Source organism: Carassius carassius, chromosome 15 (genome assembly GCF_963082965.1).
Source record: "Carassius carassius chromosome 15, fCarCar2.1, whole genome shotgun sequence".
In the NCBI taxonomy this organism is placed as follows: Eukaryota; Metazoa; Chordata; class Actinopteri; order Cypriniformes; family Cyprinidae; genus Carassius; species Carassius carassius.
Genome location: NC_081769.1, coordinates 18,791,614 through 18,814,742, shown reverse-complemented (window position 1 = coordinate 18,814,742; position 23,129 = coordinate 18,791,614). Strand labels below are relative to the sequence as shown.

The following is a 23,129-nucleotide window of genomic DNA, read 5'->3' as shown; positions in this document are numbered from 1 at the left end:
CGCCCGCTCACTCAGTTTGTCTATTAAAGGAATATTCCAGGTTCAGTACAAGTTTTTTTTCATAGTTATATGAATATATATATATATATATATATATATATATATATATATATATATATATATAAACAAGAAAAATAAGTTCAAATAAAGGTTATGTGGGGCTAACGTTTGGTTTAAAAGCAAAAATATGAAACTTATATATGAAATAACAGATAACAAATTATGGGAAATTTCTGTCATTTCCAGTCCAGAAAATTCTGGACTGGAAATAACAGAAATTTCCCATAATTTGACAATATACTGCTTGTGTCTGTACTATTAAGTTATCTCACTGTAACCCAATTGTTTTTTACATTAGATTTCGTGGTAATCTTCTTTATGGCAAAAGTGCTGTCAGTTGAGCTTGTATTAAAAGCAAAACATTACTTTAAAGTCAATGAATTTGATAACAGAGAAACATAACAGAAACTGCATCTCGGTCTTTTCATTTTAAAAAGTACAAAACATGTCATGACTGGTCCGGAGTGACAGGTTTGTATGCGCCTGCGCTACAATAAAAGTAACACTGAAGTAAAAGTGAAGTGTCAAACGCATAATCGCACTCACACGTGGTTTGTTGGAGACGGCTTCCTGTGCGGTCAGAGCCACCTACTGCCGGATGAAGACAAGACATCCTAAAACTCATAAACAAAGCAGCCCAATAGAGAAGCACGTTGCACGTGCAGCCCCGCCCCATAACTACTCTGATTGGTTCAATCGTCTTTCATAGACCTACATGATAGGAAATGTGTGCGTAGTTGGTGTAGGACGGAGAATGCTGAGCTAAAAACGCTGTACAGTTTTATAAAGTCTTCATAATGCACAAAAGAAGAAGAAGAAACAAACATTACCCTGTAACTCGCCATGTCGCTGAAATGATTGTTTTGTTAAATTAAGCTGCTCTTTAGACTAACATACGAATATAGTAAATTAATTGGGTTGATTATCCACAGTAAGACGATCAGATAGAATGAATTATGAATTAAATAATTTCAGAAAATTTGATTATTTCATATCACCAGAGTATGAGAAAGGAAAATGAAAGGGGTGTATCATTACTGTTTTAATTTATATAGCATGACAAGACAATTATTGTTACATATTATTATCCGTCATGCAGTTGATAAATGATACTGCAATAGTCTAATGTGTCTGCCAATTCAATTTTTATGAAACTTTTAATTTTCTTTACTACATTGCAAAACATAAGACCCCCCCCCCCCCCCCTTTATTTCAGGAAAATATGCTGCTCCTCGTTATTTGAAAGTGAAGAAATCGATAAACTTTTATTTCTATCAGCCAGTGATGATTCTGAAAGGACATACCTGTAAACCGTTGCTATAGTAACGAACACAATTTCATGATAATTGTGCTCTTATTTTAGTGCAGTCTCACAGCCACTGTCAAATATTGAGATAAACTTTATAAAATCTATTTATATTAAATTGGTATCTTCTCCGATATCCATTTTGTGACCATTGAGCCGATTCTTTTCAATCAGCTGGAATGATTCGGGACATTCTACGTTTAATGTGGCTTAATGCATTAAAACAGTGTTTTTAAAAGACCAAATTCGTGAATTAATTTGGTCAAGAAGAGTAAACTTGCAGCAGCTAACATCTCTTGATTCAATAAATCAGAAATAGTGAGTCGAGTACAATAAAAAAAAACTGCATTATAGTAAAGGCTTTGTAAAACTGTACAGCGTTTTTAGCTTTTTAAACAGCATTCTCCGTCCTACACCAACTACGCACACATTTTTCTATCATGTATGTCTTTGAAAGACGATCGAACCAATCAGAGTAGATCTGCAGGCTGCAGCTGGGTGTACTTGGCCCAATATGCACACATAACTAACACTGCTGGCTTTCCAAGTCAGTGCTTCACATTTATAACACTGTTAATACAACTCAAGTCATATATGAGCAGAGCGAACACCCACACAGCACTGGTACAGATTGGTACAGATGATCAGTGGGCAGGTGTTCTGCAGCCATGGCCAGACCCACACAGAATCTCTGCAGATTCATCATATTCCTCGTCCCTTTAGTGTTCAATTTAAACATTCTATTTGATCATTAGCTACTAATAAAATTACTCTCAGCGGTGTTTGGGTCTTTGACATGCAAGAGTGCCTATTAAAAAGTTTTATATTTTTAGATTCATATATTTCATATGGTGGTTCTCAAGCAGGGGTCTGGTGCCCACTAACATGGCCTCAAAATAATTCCAGTTATAGTTCTATTAAAATAATCTAACTTAATTAAAATGCTTACTTTAAATAAAATAAAAAGAATAAGATGTGCATTTCCTTTTCCTCTCAGCAATGATTTGAGTAATATTTTTTAATATTATTTTTTTCAAATCATTAAAACAACTGTGGCTAATTTCTTTAATATATTGACACTCCTAGTTAATAAAACAAGCAGCTTTGTAATAGCAGCCTCCTGCATGTAGTTGACCAGGAAAGAAAAAAGGTATTTTTAGTGCCAGGGATCAATGTTTAAAAATGTCCAATTATGAATGTTTATGTTAAAGCAACATAAAAATACTAGTAATACTAGTAAAACTAATTCTAGGGACCTTTAAATATGGTGTTGAATATGGCAAAAATGTTGATAACCACTGAAAAAAAACAACAACTTTCAATCATATATATATTCAGAATATATCTTTCAAGATGAAAAGTTTTGTTTTTACAATTATGAGGTAGTATGGAACGAATGATTTGGAACCTTAATCCCCAAAAATATTTTAGCATAGAAATTAAAAACATAATTCATAAGGTCGTATTGATATCTTTATATATGAGTGTGATTTTTTTTTATGTATTTTGAATAAATAATTTTTTTTTTTAAAAGAGCATCACATTACTAACCAATTTAACCAACAGAAATTTCCAATAAAATCAGTACAGAAATTCCATCTGGGCCTGGCGATGGCTAACGCAATCAAATACTGCTTTGGAGAATAAAAGACAGATGAGAGCACAAAAAATAAAAATTAAACTAAAAACCTCAGTTCAGCTAAATGGCTGAAAATCTGTACAAACTTACTACCAACACAGTGGCAATAGTGAGGTAAGAGACAAATTAATGTGGAAAAGCATGGAAAGAATTGATCTGCCTCTCTTGCCCTTGTTTCTAGGCTCATTTTCTCTTTCCCTCTCTCACTCTGATTGTCCAAGTGGAATATGTACTAATGGTTTTTGCTTTTCTTTTTTAATAGATACATTCTGAGAGAGCATCTCTGCCATCACAGGTGCATGTGTTAGTGTCAGGATGATGCATTAGTCAGACCGCCGACGTTTCCATGTCTTTAAATTGACGCACTCTGCAGGCTTTTAGTTGTCTGCATCTGACCAGTCACATGACATGTATTAGTCACAATGCTGGTGCCATGTCAACGTCCAGGGAGTGTTCATCAGACATCACTTCACCACATCTGTCTCCTGGAGCATTGTAGCCTTTCGTTTTCACCTCTCCCGTCCCTAGCTGACAGTCAGTACGTCCAACATAAATCTGTCCAGTCCAGTAAAATGATGGTGTAAGTTTCTAAAAAGTCTCATGTAGTTCCATATTTTGATCGTTGTACTGTGGTCGTGTTATCTTCTTAATTCAGTAGGTGTGTATCAGCAGTGGATAAGCATATGGGACTGGTCTGAAATGTTTTCTGAGTCTCTGTATGCAACTTTTAGTGTAAGTGTATTTGAAAATTCAAGAGGAGATGATCTCTTCATTTATGTGCCTCCATCCCTTTTGTGTCTCAACAGTTGGAAGATATTCTGTGAAAGAGAGATGGTCTTTTAGAGCACAGCCACAAGTACATCCAGTGTACAAGATAGAGGCAGGCAGAGCCTTACCTTACCGCACATACCATCTTTACTGCAGTTCTTATTGTCCTTGTCTGTGGCCTCCTCTTCAACCTGAAAAAAAAAATATATCAAACAATAAGAGCAGGAAGAGTAAGAAGACTCTCATGCAAAACTGAAGTACCAACCTCTTTTCTCCATTTGAGCTCACAGAAGACTCTCTCGAAGCACTCGTGCATGTAGTTGAACTGGAAAGAAAAAAAAAGGCATTTTTAGAGCCAGTGCTCAATATAATTGTAAATGTCCAATTATGGATGTTTAAAATGGCAAGGCTTAAATTATATATATATATGTGACGCTGGACACAAAACCTGACATAAGAGTTACTTTTTTTTTTAAAAATTGAGATTTATATGTCATATGAAAGCTGTATAAATAAGCTTTTCATTGATGTATGTTATGATATGATAATATTTGGTTGAGATACAACTCTTTGAAAATCTGGAATCTGAGGGTGCAAAAAAATCTAAATATTAATAAAATTGCCTTTAAAGTTGTCCAAATGATGTTCTTAGCAATGCATATTACTAATCGAAAATGAAGTTCTGATATATTTACAGTAGGAAAGTTAATATCTTCATGGAACATTATCTTTACTTAATATCCTAATGGTTTTTGGCATAAAGAAAAATCAAAACATTCTGACCCATACAATGTATTGTTGGCTATTGCTACAAATATAACTGTGCCACTCATGACTGGTTTTATTGTCCAGGGTCACATATGCCAATGATAAACTTTCATGGCAACACAGTCTTGTGCATGATGTAAGATCACATGGATGTATGGAACGCACATATGGAGTAAAGATTTTGACCCAGCGAGGTTTCTTCTCCCCTCGCGCATACTTGAAACAGAAAGCCATTCCCTCTTCATCCGTGTCCCATCTCTGCATCTCGGACCATTCAAAAGCTATCACCTGATTCTGTAATGACAGATCATTTAGAAATCTTCTGAACCTTTCTCTAATTCATAAAATCAATAAGCAACTTTTTACACAGTCAGATCAAACACAATCACCTCTAGAGTGCCATCCTCTGTGCACGCATGGAGTTTAAAGTGGTGGATGCTTATCGCAGTGACCACATGACCTTTCCTGCGCGAGTCACAGGAGCAGTGCGGGAAAGTGATCTCACTGTAGCCCTCACAAGTCCTCAGAATACCTAAATACTGGAAAGGAAGCAGGGTTATTTAATTAATTAAATTAAGTTTTTTTTTTTTTTTTTACCCCTAGAGCTCCACTACTTGCTATAACTGTTAAACTGCATTGTTTGTTTTCTGACCATGGTTATTTTCCTCTGTTCAATGAGCTTTTGGAGCTGGTAGGATTTCTCTCCCACTTTGATGAATCCCCTTTTCACATCCTCCAGAGCCTGAGAGAAGACACAAGTAAACATACAGCAGTTACAGATTAAAAGCACCCTGCCACAAGCTCAAATTTACTTGAAAACACACACACACAGTGCAGACCTGATGAAAGCAATAGCTGATGGCCAGCTCATTATCATTGAGCAGAATCTCTTCTTCTGTGGTGAAAAGCCACTTGCGAAGCGTGAGGCAGGTGCCTGGGATGGCAGACGTATAGTTCTGTACATACAGCTTATGAGGAAACTCATTAGGAGCCAGCTTGCGTGCTAAGAGATCGAGAGAAACAGAGATATACAGGTCGATAAGCAGCAAGAAATAGGCAAAGTGTAGAAGATGAGAAGTCAGAGTATTTATAGAAAGACTTTATTATGTACTTTATCATCATTATATATATCACTTTATATCATGAATATTATATATATTTAGATTAAATATAAAATGTATATAGTAAGGAAAATAAATACTTTCTCAGCAAGGAGGTGCACTAAATTAAACAAATATCACATTAAAAACATTTACATGCTTTCAAAATAATTATAGTTTTTCAACATGGATAAAAAGAACACAATGTTTCTTGAGCACAAAATCACCATATTAGAATGATTTTTGAAGGATCAGGTGACATTGAAGACTGGAGAAATGGCTGATGAAAACTGAGCTTTGCCATAACATTAAATGAAAGCAAACAGAGAAATAAATAAACACATCTTGTGTATGTGTGTACATACATGTATACTTCCAGTCAAAGTTTTTGAACAATAAGATTTTAAATGTTTTAAAAAAATTATCTTCTGCTCACCAAGCCTGCATTTATTTGATCCAAAGTACAGCAAAAGCATCAATATTGTGAAATATTTTTACTATTTAAAATAATTGCTATTTGAATACTTTCAAAATGGAATTTATTCCTGAGATCAAAGCTGAATTTTCAGCATCATTACTCCAGTCTTCAGCGTCTCATGATACTTCTGAAATCATTCTAATTATGCTGATTTGCCATTCAAGAAATTATACACATACATACACACACACACACATACATATGTATATATATGTATATGTATGTATGTATATGTATGTATGTATGTATATATATATATATATACAGTACAGACCAAAAGTTTGGAAACATTACTATTTGTAATGTTTTTGAAAGAAGTTTCTTCTGCTCATCAAGCCTGCATTTATTTGATCAAAAATACAGAAAAAGGAGTCATGACACACAATTTGCACTTTTCCACGAGAATCAATGTATGTTATGATTGCCTAACGATTATACACTGGCCGGGAAGCCGATATTTAAAAGTGAAGCGTTTGTTTACCTCAGGGTTTGTAAAATAGCCCACGTGCACGCGCACTCAAATACGAGATTTTGATTTCTTCCCCGTCTTGACGTCAAGACGCGGCAGGATATACCATATATGGACACCGCAGCAGGAAGCTCGCCCTTCCCCTCTCCCCCTCATATTCAGTCGCGAAAGATGCTGGAACGTAAGTGCACACGTGAGTTGCTCTGTGGTTGACTGCCAGAATCAACATGTAAATGTGTTTTCTCTACCAAGAACGGACCTACCTATCAGAGACCAGTGGATTAAATTCATTTTTAATGACGCGATTCCTTCAACCCTTCCCACTGGCTTATCGTTACGTGTTTGTGCTAAACATTGTACGCCGAAATCCTTCACAAATTTGGGGCAATATCAGGCGAAGTTGGCATCGAAGCTCGGGAAAAGCGCCATTCCAACAAAATTGCCTGCAATTGAAACGGTAAGACTGTGTTTTTATTGCTCTACTGTGTGTAACAAACTGCTAACTGCAAGCATCTAACTGCTAATGCGGCTATTGTATGCTGCTATTGCGTCTGTCACTAGACAAATAAACGAAAGACTCGTGGTGAAGTAATTATTTATGTTCCCTGTAAACTGACAGCAAAAACGGACTTTTGACTACATTATAATGATTTCTTAATTCAGGATATGATCAAGATTGCGTAGGTTGATGTGTTCGGGGAATTTGCCAGTTAATAGTAACATTTAAAGCCCCTTAAGTGAACGAAATGAATCGAAAAGATTTGTTCATTTTGATGAACGAGTTTGAACAAGAGAGTCTGGTGTTGCCAGATTGGGTGTTTTTTCCGCTACATATTAAGGCCGGTTTACGGTGTGTTTTCGCCTAGAAGGCTTTATAGAAATCTGGCATCCTACTGAACGAAGTTAAACTGAGAGAGAGCGTGGCGTTCACAGACACCAGAATGAACGACTTCACAGTAACGTTCATCAGGCAGTAATGCGGTACGTTCAGTTCATGTTCGCCCAAGATATGAACGAGTTCATGAACTATCGTTCAATGAACGCGTTCAGGCACAACACTGGCAGGAGTATTAGCTTCGAGGTATGGGGAATGGCTGCTAACGTACTTTGCAAAAAACAAATGACTGAGATCATCATGAATTCGGTTATTGTTTATTTGTTGCCTAACGCTCATATATGAGGCGCCGTCTAGTTTGTGTGTGTGTGCGCTGTGCTCGTCTTACATTTGTGTGTGTGTGCTGTGCTCGTGTCTCATATGAGTAACTTTATGTGCGTGAGTTCATATACATGTATGTGTGACCACTTAGTATATATGCAAGCGTGTTTCATATGTGTGCGTGAATGAAGTTTGATTTAAGCCCTAAACGGCGCCTCATACTTATACACTGGCCGGGAAGCCGGTCGCGTTCATTCACAACTTGCGCCATGATGTCAGTTTGTAATGATATGCTAAAGCGTTACCTGCGTTGTCAACCCCCCCCCCCCCCTTCCTGCAACCAATCAACGCACCCCTCATTTGCATTATTATAATGACCGTCAAAATATCGCATCAGATCTAGCGAGACAATAATGCCTACAGAAATAAGGGTCTGAGGAGCTCTGGGTTTATTTTTTTTTCCACTTTTCTTTATTAGAAGGGCCTGAAAAAGACTATAATACAGCAGTAGGTATCCAAGGTAATATGAGGGTATGACTCCTTTAATATTGTGAAATATTATTACAACTTTAAATAATAGTTTTCTATTTGAATATACTTTTAAAAAATAATTTATTCCTGTGATGTAAAGCTGAATTTTCAGCATCATTACTCCAGCCTTCAGTGTCACATGTAACATCCAGTCTATCACATGATCATTTAGAAATCATTCGAATATTCTGATTTTTTATGAGTGTTGGAAACAGATCTGCGGTCTAATATATTTGATGAATAAAAGGTTAAAAATAACTGCATTTATTCAAAAAAAAAAAAAAAATTCTAATAATAATAATAATATACTTTCTTTACTATCACTTTTTTATCAATTTAACACATCCTTGCTGAATAAAAGTATCGATTTTATTTAAAAAAAAATTACTGACCCCAAATTACTGACCAGTAGTGTATATTGTTATTACAAAATATTTATATTTTAAAAACATAGCTTCTTTTTTTTTAATTTTTTTTATTTTTATTCATCAAAGTAGGGCTGCACGATATTGGGAAAAAATGACATTGCGATATTTTATTTTTCTGCGATATATATTGCGATATTTTTTCTTACAAACAAAAATGGGGTGAGCACACTTACATTCTCATTTCGTGTTGTTTGAAAACGGCTCGCTCTCTCTCGGTCTCTCTCTCTCTCTCAATTCAATTCATATTGCTTTATTGGCATGACATACAAAGGTACATATTGCCAAAGCATTGTACATAGCAGAATAGAAACAAACAAAACAAAAATAAATATATATATTCATAAGAAAAAAAAAATTACATGCAAAATAAATCCATATACATTTCAATAAACATTGATGGTACTTCTAATGTACTCTCTGTCTGTCTGTCTCTCTCGCGCGAGCTCTCTCTCTCTCTCTCTCTCTCTCTCTCTCTCTCTCTCTCTCTCTCTCTCTCTCTCTCTCTCTCTCTCTCTCTCTCTCTCTCTCTCTCTCTCTCTCTCTCTCTCTCTCTCTCTCTGTCTGTCTGTCTGTCTCTCTAGTGCGCTCTCTCTCTCCCTGTCTCTCGCGCACGTGCGCTCTCTCTCTCTCTCTCTCTCCCTGTCTCTCGCACGCACGCGCTCTCTCTCTCTCTCTCTGTCTCTCTCGCGCGCGCGCGCTCTCTCTCTCTCTCTCTGTCTGTCTGTCTGTCTCTCTCGCGCGCGCTCTCTCTCTCTCTCTCTCTCTGTCTCTCTCGCGCTCCCTCTCTCTCTGCCCTGTTAAACTTGCATGTGGTTTTCAGTCCTGTCAATTATAAACTTTCACTCTATGATGGTTAAGCTGTGCAATTAATCCGCGAATCACACTGTCAAGGGCAGGGGAGTAGCTGGCCCATACAGTTAATGAATAACGGATCAACTACGACAGCCTACATCGCACATCCTGCGATGTGACTATCGTGGATTCGTACATCGCGATATCGATGCTTAAACGACACATCGTGCAGCCCTACATCAAAGTATCCTAAAAAAGTATCACATGTTCTGAAAAAATATTAAGCAGCAGAACTGTTTCCAACTTTGATAATGAATCATCATATTAGAATAATTTCTAAAGGATCATGTGATAATGATCCGAAAAATTCAGCTTTGCATCACAGAAATAAATGATAATTTAAAGTATAATAAATTTTAAAACAATTATTTTAAATTGTAATAATATATCACAATATTACATTTTATTCTGTATTTTTGATCAAATAAATGCAGGCTTGATGAGCAGAAGAAACTTCTTTCAAAAACATTACAAATAGTAATGTTTCCAAACTTTTGGTCCGTACTGTGTGTGTGTGTGTGTGTGTGTGTGTGTGTGTGTGTGTGTGTGTGTGTGTGTGTGTGTGTGTGTGTGTGTGTGTGTGTGTGTATATATATATATATATATATATATATATATATATATATATATATATATATATATAGTATATAGTATATACACCAGTGATGTGCGGGTCAATGTATAAACAACCCGCACCCGACCGACGTTTTCAACTAAAATGCCCGCAACTCGGACCGCAAAAAAAGAAAATATTGTACCCAACCCGCTTCCTGACCCACATTTTTTTCAAAGTAGTAAATGCTCATCATTGTGTCATTGGGCCATAGATTAGGAACTAGGCACACAAAAAAAAAAACCTTAATATATTCTATTTTTGTCAAAAATTATACAAAAATCGCCAATAAGCTCATACTTTGTACTAAGATAACAATAAATGTCTATGTCATGTCATGTTTATTTTGATGTTTCTGCAAGTTCAGCAGACAGTGAGGTTCGGGTTTGTTCCGATCATAACTCATGGGGGAAGAGCGCATTTCTGAATATTCCACTCTGCTCACTCATTCCGTGGGGTCGCTCACTCAACCCAGATGCTGGTTCGAAAATATGTGCTGCCTCGGACTAATTTTTTTTTCTAGTCGACTAGTAGTTGTTCATTTAAGCCATTCGTGGACAAATCGCCCCTTTATATTAATTTAATTACTTAAATAGGCTATAGCCTACAGGATAATAAGCGTTGTGACCGCACGCATAAAGCTTGAAACAAAGAACCAGGTTAAAGTAATGATTATGAATGTGTCTAAATTAGCAAGGAGACATTTAATTTAGTAATAAACTGGTGTTTTCTGTGTCGCTGCAAAGATGAAGTTGACGATGCAAACTCGCCATGAACGCCAGAGAGAAATGCACATTTCATATGAATTACATAATCAGAGAGTAGCCTATTTATTTTGGTTTGAATATTTTCGTTTAAAAGTAGACATTTCAAGCTTTCTGTAATATATAGCCTATATTTCTCAAATATGTGAGACACAAGCTGAGTTTAGGCGCCCTCCAGTTCACATGCAATGCAAGTGATCGTGCCGGCGCCTCATTACATTGTCTGCTATATATTTGCTTCTTATTTATTAAATACGGGCAACTGATTGATAAAACATTGATCAAAATTAAGATACAATTTATACAAAACTAAAATCTTTTAAAAAGAGTTTTCTATAAAACAAAACTTAATGAAGTCGTCAAAATCCTGTTTTACCAAAAACAGCGCTGTTGCTCCCCAGTCTTCACCTTTTCTCTTGCCGTCTCCATCTCTACCTGCAGACTGAGCTTGTGCGTCATCTTCGCGCCAGTTGTTCAGCCAATAAAGTGTAGGCCTATGTATTTAAAAATTGTGTCTAGTACTATATAAATTACAAAGGTTTAATTGGCATCTTTATTTAAAACGACCCGACCGCGTCCCGAATATCATGAAAAATATTTTTGGATGACTCGTAACCGCGGGTAACCGCAGGCACCCACTAATTTTGGATGAACCCGCACGTCACTGATACACACACACACACACACACACACACACACACACACATATATATATTATATAAAAAAAATTGCTAAATAAAATAATTTTATTCAGCAATTATGCTTTAAATTATTCAAAAGTGATAAAGCATATTTATATAGTTATAAAAGATTTCTATTTCAGATTAATTTTGTTCTTCTGAACGTTCTATCCATCAAAGAAACCTGAAACAATTCTACTCAGTTTTCAACATAATAATAATAATAATAATAAAAATTGCAAATCAGAAAATATGAATGATTTCTGAAGGATCATGTGACTGGAGTACTGATTGCTTTAAACAGTAAATTAAGGCTGCTCCGATCACGATCGGCCGTGATCGTTTTATATCAAATCTATAAAAAGCTGTTTCTACTTCACAATAAAAAGGTAAAAGTAAAATTTTAAAAGTGTAAAAGAACCATCATTTAAATTAAAGGAAATAAAAAATTGCAATTGTGTGAATTTAGAAAAATTGGTTTCCATAAAAATCCTATTCAGAAGAACAACAACAGCAAAACGTGAACATACCCGGTCATTTCACTCAATGACAGAAGTTAAATGTCAACTCATGTCTATGGCTGCGTCTCAAAATATGAACATTAAAGGGAAAGTTTACACCAAAGTGAAAATTCAGTCATCATTTACTCACATTCTAGTTGTTTCAAAGTTGTATGAATTTATTTCTTCTGCTGAACACAAAAGATGTGTAACAAAGCCTGGTTCACATTGACTTGCGCAGTATGAATTATAAATGGTATGGAAGTCAACGGGACCAGAAATTATTTGGTTATGGGTAAATGAATTTTCATTTTGTGGAAAAAAGTGTGGTACAATGTGCTCTTTAAAATATATCAACAATCAGATTGGAAATATGGTGTTTAAATATTTGTATAAACCAAAATTAAGAAATCTGAACCAGCACAGGCATAAAAATACTGTTATACTAGAAAAAGAGAAACTCTTACCAAAGGAGTGGTTAATGACTTCAAACAGGGCAAAATAACTTGCAGTAATGCTGTCCATTCCAATTTTTGTTACCACAGCCTGAAAAAGACAGGAGGAAGAATGCAATGGATGGCTTTGGCATCTGCTGCGTTTGATATAAAATGTTGCATGATTAAATGCAGTACCTGGTAGACCTGGTCTGTTGTGCAATTCTTTCGCACTCGGACGGTAACTGTAGTTTTGTCTGGCATGGCTATCCTTAGCTCCACATCAGAAACACCATTATAATTCTAGGAGGAATGAGAGAAAGACCTAAAAATACAGTCCAAACAGACTTCAGGCTGCTTGTCCACCGTGTGCTTGAGAAGCACCCTGACAGGCACAGACTCACACTCACAGCCGAGCAATGCATCACACAAATGGGTATACAAATAACATCATGACTGCCTCATTTTCAAAAGCGGTTTCTTTACACTGATTAAACACAATTTCATAGAATCAATCTGTTTTGAAAAGAAAGAAAACAAATATTACAACTTTATTCAAGGATTTGTCTCCTCCGCATCACCCTATAGCGCCATTTTGGAGAGTATCACATAGGTCAAAAACATATGCTGTTCTGTGTCGGCAGCACTGTACGCAGATACGCCGTTTACATTTTTTATGCTTTGATCTGAAAGTAAACAACTTATTCGCGTACATATGTTGTTTATGTAATACTCTCTAAAATGGCACTATAGTGTGACACAAATGTCTTACAATTTTCATTTTTGGGTGAACTATCCCTTTAAGGGTCACTTAATAATTGACTGACCCTTTGTGTTTCCCATAGCATCATATAATAGTGAATTTTCACACTAATAGAATAAATAGACTGCATTTAAGGTGAACATAAAAACAGCTGAACTAAATTGAGCTGAACAGTCTTTAGTTGAATGGACTGTGATGTATATCATCTTCTCTGTGACAACTCATCAGTTTGTTTTTACTACTGTGAGTTAAAGGCATATTTTTAATCAATTTTCATTGATGTGTCTTTGTGACACAGTCACATTCTTTGATAGGGGGCCATTGTCCATGATTCAATCATTTTCTAAATCATGTGAGAATGCAATGCTGCAGTTATCATTCAGATAAAGCAAATGTTTGCAGTTCTACAGTCTCCTTCTCTTTGTCCAAGTAGATTTACATGTACTTGTATGGCTTTAATGTGTGCTGCTGATTATATTTAGGCTTTAAAATTCATAAAGGTTCATTTGCAAAACTCATCATGATGTAGAAGGATCATAAATTTTTGTTGGTCACTGTGATTATTTTCTATAAATATCCCAAAGTCAATGGAAAAATCCTATTAGGTTTTTTGATGAGGGAACCAGGGTGATGCTAACTTTTGGGGTGGCCTACAAAAATATGTAATCACTGCAGCACTCTGTTGGTCAACAACAAATAAATGGAATAGAATCAAGCTGGTCATTAAATATTTTTATCATCCTCATATGTTTAAAATTAGGCCTGGCCACTCTGTCCCAGAGGACAAACCCTGCATGCCCGGACAGAGCGGTCATGTGATTACTAATGAATGGCCATAGACATTGCCCATGGTACATTTTTGCTTGCAATGGATCAATGAGTGCAACAAAAATAATAGTAAACCGCCCAGCCACCCTTCTTCCTATTTTTTTAAGATCATGTGACCCTAATAGGAATCACTGGGTATACTGTGGATAAATATCAAATATCTGTGCACTGCCATTTTTCTCTAAATAACTGCAAATGTGAAAAAGATAAAAAAAAAAAAAAAAAGGTCCAATAAATAAAGGTTAATACTAATTGACTTTTAGAGAAAAAAAAAAAGTTCCTGTTTATGTCTACTGGAAATTTTAGGTTTACATTTAAAGGGGTGGTTCGGGATTTTTGACATCGGACCTCATTTTTAAGTCAGCCTGGTTGTTATTCATCAGTGGAGACATTTAAAAAAAAAAAAATGATCCAGTCTTTATATTTGGATAGATAGCCGATGCTAGGCTAGCACGAGTCAATGGGTATATGTTAGCCAGCCATTAAAAACCGTTTTACCCACTCCACAGTGCACCAAACGCAAATCAATTATAACACTAGACTATCGATGCAAATGTCCGTTGATAGAATAATGTTAGAAATCAAACTTACCTTTCATCACATTGCATTAGTTATAATTTGTTCCCTGTAATCATAAGCCTTGTCGACAGCAGCAGCGGAGTGATATTGATTACCTAGGCAACCGAGTGAGCCGGTCCACACATGACGCAAGTGTATTTACCTGCCGCTGGCACACTGATCATTACTAACCGGAGCAAAGTAAAATTCCGCAGCGGCTGAGAAACTAGTTCCTTTAGGATCATTGAGATGAAAGGTAAGTTTGATTTCTAAAATTATTCTCTCAACGGACATTTGCATCGATAGTCTAGTGTTATAATTGATTTGCGTTTGGTGCACTGTGGAGTGGGTAAAACGGTTTTTAATGGCTGGCTAACATATACCCATTGACTCGCGCTAGCCTAGCATCGGCCAACTATCCAAATATAAGGACTGGATAATTTAAAAAAAAAAATGTCTCCACTGATGAATAACAACCAGGCTCACCTAAAAATGAGGTCCGATGTCAAAAATCCCGAACCACCCCTTTAAAGTATATTTTCCCCAGTACCCCCCCCCCCCCCAAATCATTCCAAATACCAGTATTCAAGTTTTTTATTTTTACTATTAAATATCAAAACATAAATTATTCATTTGGAAATGCAGTTTAAAGGGCTCATATGATGCTTTTTTAAAAGATCATTATTTTGTGTTTTTGGTGTAACAGAATATGTTGACATGCTTTAATAAAAAAAAAAAAAACACTATCTCTAAAAATAAAACCAATACCATTCTTTATACTTATTTACAATTGTGTTTAAAGTTTTTCTACGAGTAATATAATTATGAAAAACAGTAAACAAGTTTCACCCAAATTTAATTTGTCTCTTAATTAATTAAATTTAAACATTTAATTTTTGGGTAAATAAAGGGGATTTGCTATTAAAATTAAAGCATGGAAGAAATATTGTGTGATTTATTTCTTTAAAAAATAAAAAGTTTTATAAATTTTTTCAACAGTTGTAGCAGTATCACATACATTCTACTAAATAATAGTAATATTTCTAGCACAATGCCTTTATGTAAAAACAAACTTTTATTTTGACACTGGTTTTACTCAAATGCAACAGTAAAATGCTTGTGAAGTGACTCAGAACAGTTCTGGTGATGTTGTTTATGCATTTATGTCCCCATTGAGACGGCAGATGCTGAAATTACTGCCAACGTCACGCGCTTCAGTCTATGTAGTAAACAAACCCGCAGGTCTCTGCCATTCATTCATTCACACAGAGATGCACAGAACATGCAGGATTCATATTGCAACCAACTTATGCGGCTTAACATTTACAGATACTGTACAGTACAGACACAATTACAGATTTGATTTGATTAATTTATGCTAACTTTGACAAATTCTGTGACTGTCCATAGTAAAATGTAAGTTTCATTTTCATGTCTGGATTTTGAGATTCCGTCCGCGTTTTCTGCTTCGCGGAAATCATAGCACTTCAAGAAGCAGGTTGACCGGGTACTCGGTACCACCGGTACTTAAAGAAACCTGGTATTGTGAAATTTTCATTTTTTTTAGTACGGACTTGGTACCGAAGTACCGGGTCTTTTGACAACACTAGTAGGTCCTCTATGCCCAACTTCTCTCAAAGTCACTTTTTTACAAAGTCCCTCCTTCCAACAAGCGCAGTCTGCTCTGATTGGCCAACTGACCCTGTGCATTGTGATTGGCCGAACACTGCAAGCAGTAGTCGGAAGTGTAACGTCCCTTTCCATAAACGCAAGCTTTATCTTTCTAAATAAATGTAAAGACTGTTAATAATCTCTCTCTCTCTCTCTCACACACACACGACGCAAAACTGCATTGAACAGTCAATAGTAAATACTTATATTAATAAAACATACTTGCCGAAGCTGATTCAGAAGCGCCAGACTGTCATTGCAAAGTCAGAATTACCTCCTCTCCTAGGTTCACGAAACGGTTGTCCATAAAATGCAGTTTTATTTTTTTGCCATTTGTCTAGAAATTTAGTGTGACATCTTTACTTAGTGATTATTTTAATTTAATAACTTAGTTATTAAAACTGTAAGTAGTATAGGATAGTTCACCCAAAAATGAACTAGTCTGTCCTAGAGACATGTTACACAATTTTGATAAAGCTCTGATTGGTTTTCTTTTGGAAATATGTTTAATACTGAATATATAAAAATTTATACTGAATGCATTTATGACTGTAAAGCATGTCTGTGTGTGTCAAAATCGTGATTTAAATCGAAATCGCAAAATTGATCACAAAAATCATGATAGGTTTTTTTTGTCCACATCGCGCAGCCCCACTTTAAGGTAGCTCTTTTTTTCCCCCTACACTCTTATTTTAAAGCTGCACTCTGTAACTTTTTTTGTGTTCAAAATGTACATAATTTATTTAATAAGCGAGGACACCAGGAATCCACTTTCTAAACCGTGTTTTTGATTTGTCACGAATCACTATGGTACACCTATAATAAGTGTTTATATTTGGACTATTTAGACTGGTTCGGGTAGGTACATTTTAGTAGCCCTGTACCTGCGTGAAGGCCATAGACATAAACTGAGAGAAGTAGCTCCCTAAGAGAAGATGCACACAGTTCTGTTCATTAACCACTAGAGTGCCAAAAGAATTCCCGAATATACTATAAATATCACAATAATATAGTGATTGAGAATAATTTTGCCTTCAATAATCATGTATTGTAAATCTGATATCTTGACAGCCCTAATATATACATAAAACCTTACCTCATCAGACTCCGACAAAAACTCCTGCACAATGTCGCTCTCTCCAATCACCCGAACAGAACACACTGATGAGATCAAGAGGCAAAGGCAGAGAGTGAATGTTGGAAACATCCGTAAACACTTATTTTCTAGATTTTCATCTCACAGGCCCTTCCTGTGTCATCTTCTCTTACCTTTCTCCAAGTATTCCTCCAGCCCTCGTCTGCGAGCGTCTAGCTGTTGCTCAGACAGAGAGAAAGGCCATTTCCCTGGCAGCTTGGGAAATGCAAAGTTGGCAAATTCCCTCTTCAGATTCTGATGCAAGATGGCAAACTCCCGATAACGCTTTGAGCACAACTGCCTGCCTGCCATGTACACGTTGTAGACCTGACACAAACACACTACGCAGTCAGAAATAACCATCAACAGAAAAAGTATCAAATCAAACATAGGCATAAGTGGCTACAGCAGGTACAACACTCACCACAAACTTCTCTCCATTCTGTTCCACATGTTTGTAGGTGGGCACGGAGATGGGCACGGCCTGCTTGTCACTGTAGTCATAGCAGGATTGCGATGAGCTATCATCCCCGGGATCAAGACTGTCCGTCTCTGGCTGAGGAACCGACAGGACAGCCAAGACTAACTCTTTCTCTCCTGCTCGGATGAGATCTACCACCTGCTTATGAGTGGCCCCTTCCACATTCACCCCATTTCTGCAGAAGGAAGGAAAGAAGAAAGGATCTGGTTTCAGAATTAAACTTGTACTCACAGCAAATAACAGTGACGTTAAACGATTAAAGCTATAAACCTTGTGTTTCGGGGAACTTTTTGAGGGTTAATGTCAGCTCAGATATCTACTAATCCTGAACCACTACTTAGGCAGAGTTGCTGGAGCTTCTATTTTCTGGTCTAATCTTTTCAGTGCTCAACTATAAGGATGGCCCACATCCATGTGTGATCATGTTTCGGCCAGTAGACAGAACAGTTACTTGCCTCTTCATCCCAGTGCTGTGGAACTACTGAAAATTGTACATTTACTGATCCTGTACAATTTCTTCTTCTTTTTTTTTTTTTTTGCATTGCAGATTGAAATATTTGGTTGGCTTGCTGTGACTAGTTAACATGGATATGTTTTTCCTCTTTCCACTGCAAAAATTACTAGTGATAATCTGGAAAGAATCAGTAAGAAAATGTTGAAAACTACAAACCAAATTTATCCCTGTTTTATCCCCAAATTTTGCATTTATCCGAGAATTATCATCGATATATATATATATATATATATATATATATATATATATATATATATATATATATATATATATATATATATATATATATATATATATATATAAAATTTCATAATTTCATTATTTCCATCAAACATATTAAGCAGCACATGTTATCAAAGGATAAAAATAAGAAATATTTTTGAGCAAAAAATCATATAGGCTAAGCATACAAGTATGTTTTATACGTTTTATGAAGGATCAAGTGACACTGAAGAGTAATGATGCTGAAAATTCTGATTTGCCATCACAGGAATTAATTTTAAACCAAAATAGTTGTTTTAAAATGTGATAATATTTCACAATATTACAGACTTCTTTACAGTAACAATTCATATATCAAATATTAAAATGCATAGGCAAAAATTTAATATTTTTGTAAAAATCAAAACAATGGCCCAAATGATTAGTAGAAAAAAAAAAATCCTTATTTTTGAGCTCTACTAAACGTCAGGTTTTATTACAGCAGAGAGTTCTCAGGAGATGACTGAACAGCGCTTACTCAAAGTATCACATTGCCTGCCCTGAAAACCTGAGTGTGACCTCAAAATGTGTGATGGATGTGGTATATGTATGCGTTTTATATGGTTAATACATTTCATTCTGGCTGTTATGTGGGTTTTGGAGATTACTCAGGGCAGAAAGCAAACGCTGTCTAAATATCCAATCCAATGTGAACTGAAGAGTTTCCAGCAAATACGTTGCAGGAAGATAAGATCAATGGAACAAAGTACTTAAGAGTTACTCAACAGCAATCTGCAGCACACTCACATACTCTCTCCATCACGTGTTTCTCATGGACACTCAAAGAAAAGCTCAGTCTACTAAATGCTCATTCTTCCTCCTTACTGTACATGAAAAAAAGAGTGTAAAAAATCATGCCACTAAATCAGAGTTGTATGTTTCCAATGAAAACATTTTGATTGTAGCTCCAACCTACAATGTGTCCTCACACCATTTCCCTCCTTTTGACGCTCCATTAAACACAAGACAGAGCAGAATGACCTGCTTCCAAACAGCCCAAAATGTACTTCCACTCTCTGAAAGCTGAGCCCTCCATTATATATTTGTCATGACATTCTACAGTATATTTATAACACGGCAAAAATGGAGCACAGAGAACCAAGCGATTGAAAGGTGAAAAAAAAAATCATAACTTTATCCATGTTTAAGTGCTATAATCGGGTCCCAAATGCATCTACCGATGCAGAAAACGTTAAAAAGTTTTTTTGGTAAGCCTTTCTCTGCAAGCTTGAGAAAAGATTAGCACGTCAGATCTGTATAATAATATTTTAACCCCTTGATCTGCAGGTATCCACCCAAGTCACCGCCACTGTGTTTTCGCAAGCAAAAACTGTGTATCAGTTCAAATGCCAAGGTGAAGGTTTGAGCAAATCATGCCAACTGTTCTGTCTATGACTGCACTGATGTGCACAGAACACCATTTAGAGTCCCAGACTCAGAGAACACAAAACAAAAGCTGTGGATTTATTGATTATTTACCATATATTACATTGCTGCGACACAGATCTTATTTAAACATTCGATTTCCTTCCCAGCCGTTTAGATTCACAGACACAACTGTTTTTGTAACTTGTGTTTTTTTTTAACATAAACGTGTGTGTATTTGTCAGTTTAAGCGCAATAAGACATGAAAGGGAACTTAGTTTTCACTTTCTGTTCTTCGGATGTGTGCGTTCAGAAAACCGTATATAACAGAAGTTTAGACTAATATGGTTTAAAATGCATGATTTCAACATGATAGACATGATAATCAAAACCAAACAGATGTTTTTAGTAGAGCATCTGAGGTATGAACTGTAAAGGCACAGCCCTCCTTCAATGTGTTGTCAATTCCAAATCACTCGATTTGATTTTGATTCAGTCAGGTATTTTTTATGAAAATTTGTATGTGTTTATGCACCGTAGCATATATCGGTTAACAATATTTTGAGGCTGATATTTTGTTATGTTGCATTCAATTAAATGCAGATGGCAAACTATATATATTACAAAACTATTAATTAAAAAATATAACAAGACCCAAACTGTCCAGTTGCATAGATTAGATCAGCAGAACGCAGGGGACCCTGCAGCACTTTTTCATGCAGCCACTGAAAATAAGCATAGTGTAATGGTTTGCTCTTTACACTTAAAAAAAATTCAATATGAGGATTGGTCAAATGAAGAAAGCAATTAATGTGAAAACTGATCTTTTTAAACGGCCCTTTCAGTCGTCTCTAAGGGAGCTTTGCAAAACGTTGCATTTGATTCCAACGGTGCATGCAGAATGTTTTTAGGAGCATCAACAAATAGAAAGGCTTGGTGTTTATAAGACGGATGCGTCCTGCTATGCCCTACTCTCTGTCCTGAGTTTACACTGACTGATGCTGATGCTGAGCTCTGTCGCCTTCAGCGCCACGGAAACCACTGGACACCATGGCAACCAACGCCAGCATCAATGAGGTAGCCTGTGAATATTAAAATGCAACCGAAACCGCTCCAATGAAAATTGAGACACAAACTCAACAAGCAATAAATCGCATACCAAATAAAACAAGAGACATTCCCTTCTAACAGATATCCCCTTATGAAGTCGGAAGTCCACAGACAACGAGTCTGTGTTTACATAATCGTGCTACAAATCTTTTAGATCATTCAGAAGGTGTGTGCTATTGTCCAGGGCAGTTTTTTTTTTATTTCGACCAAGTATTGCTCAGAACAGTGCGCAGGCAGCTACAGCAAGATGAGAAGGAATGAGAGAGCTTGTCTGTTCACGGTGCTGTATGTGACCTGAATTAGCAACGAAGACAAACGCGTCCAAACACAAACCTCCTTTATCTAGTGGAAATGAAGCAGCCATTCAAGCAGAGACATACATCGATGCATATGACAGGCAGTGACACTGTGTGCAAAGATGCGTTAAAGGGAAAGTTCAGCCTGAAATGAAAAAGCGTGTCATTTACTCGCCTTCATGTTGTTCCAAATGTATATGACTTACTTCTAAAGAATGTAATAAAAGATGTTAGACTAACCGTCTCTATTCACTTCTGCTTTCTTTTTAATTCAAGGAAAGTGAATTGATTGAGGATGTCATACTGGCTAGGCTGTCATGGTCCACAAAATAAATGTTTGGAAAAACTTGAGGGCTGGTAGATGATTACATAATTTTTTACTTCTGAGTAACCATATCTTTTAAGATCAAGGAGGCTGAAAATGTTGGAAAACAAATTCAGTTCTGTCATTGAATGTATCAAGACAGCTTTTAAAACAAGGAGATTTATTGTAAAACCTAAAGGATATGGGGTGATTGTAATACTAGATGTCTGAATGACGAGCCTGCATGTGCTCAGAATTTCAAATCCTGCTGTGAACATGACAAACGGACAAATGTGTCTTATTAGGAAAGCTCTATTACATCAGTGTGGCATTTAAATGACGTACATTTTTATTAATATCCCGTATTTTTCATGCCTGAACGGATGGTTTGCAGTGCTGCAGTGATGAGGCTGGCTAACTTTCAGCTTCTCACTTCAATATACATCAACCCACTTATCAGCCACGTTAGCAGTTGCACTGGATCACGGCATCATTTCTCTCTTCACAAGTCTTCGAATGGCTTTAAAGCACACTGTTGACTTTCGTCTGTAGTTTAAGAGCAAACTGGCCGCTTTCTGTCTAACAAGGGATGACGGTGAAGGTGGGCGTATTGGTATAGTCCATAGTTCATTTAACTGTTACATATTAAACTTACACTTCAAGAATACGGTCGCCCTTTGAGATTCCGGCTCGGTCTGCCGCGCCGCCCGGTAACACGGCGCTGACGTGCTGCAGCGGGGCGTAAAGTTCGCCGTTGATGCTCCTCAGCTGCCCTCCTTCGCTTACTTGCCCGCGGACATTGAAGCCATAGCCCGAGTCCGACTTGACGATGCGGACCAACCGAGGCCCGGAGGTGACCGTGGTCGCGACCAGGCCCCCGGCGCACGTTACCGAGCACATGCCAGAGCCGTTGCGAACCGCCGAGGCAAGCATGGAAGGGCCAGAGGACCGACTGCCGTCTCCTTCGACAACGTCTGCCATTTTTATTTGAAGAAATCCTGCCTCCACAGTAGCGGGCTCCGGCGCCGAAGTGCTACATGAGTTTATTGGCTGTCGGAATGCGTCAGACTCCAGACGGGAAAGACTGACGACAAAACGCCCCCATCACGAGACACTGCTGCGTCTGCGTGCGTGCGTGCGTGCCTTGAAAGATGTAACAACAAAGCAGTGCACCATGGAAAATGTAGTGCAGAACACTGACGGAACTAACAGCCAGTCATAGACTAAGGCTGCACGATTCTGGATAAATTGAGAATCACGATTTTTTTTGGTCTCATATAGAGATCACGATTCTCCT

At 36.8% G+C, this 23,129-nt stretch overlaps 1 protein-coding gene across 3 annotated transcripts; it reads right to left on the bottom strand.

Moving 5' to 3' along the window:
- Nucleotides 1-2,935: 2,935 nt before the first annotated feature.
- snx27b (sorting nexin 27b) lies at nt 2,936-22,958 on the bottom strand. Of its 3 annotated transcripts, none has more exons than XM_059567763.1 (13): nt 22,488-22,958; nt 17,926-18,157; nt 17,636-17,828; nt 17,463-17,527; nt 12,745-12,849; nt 12,580-12,658; nt 5,381-5,544; nt 5,194-5,283; nt 4,931-5,080; nt 4,707-4,835; nt 4,039-4,098; nt 3,902-3,964; nt 2,936-3,823 (listed from the first exon to the last, which is right to left on the bottom strand). In XM_059567763.1, exons 1-13 carry the CDS (start codon nt 22,811-22,813, stop codon nt 3,779-3,781), a joined length of 1,701 nt encoding a protein of 566 aa, XP_059423746.1. In that variant the 5' UTR covers nt 22,814-22,958; the 3' UTR covers nt 2,936-3,778. The 3 variants fall into 3 exon arrangements, with proteins under 3 accessions (XP_059423746.1, XP_059423744.1, XP_059423745.1); XM_059567761.1 differs by having other exon boundaries at nt 3,907-3,964; XM_059567762.1 differs by having other exon boundaries at nt 3,916-3,964.
- Between the last annotated feature and the right edge of the window lie 171 nt (nt 22,959-23,129).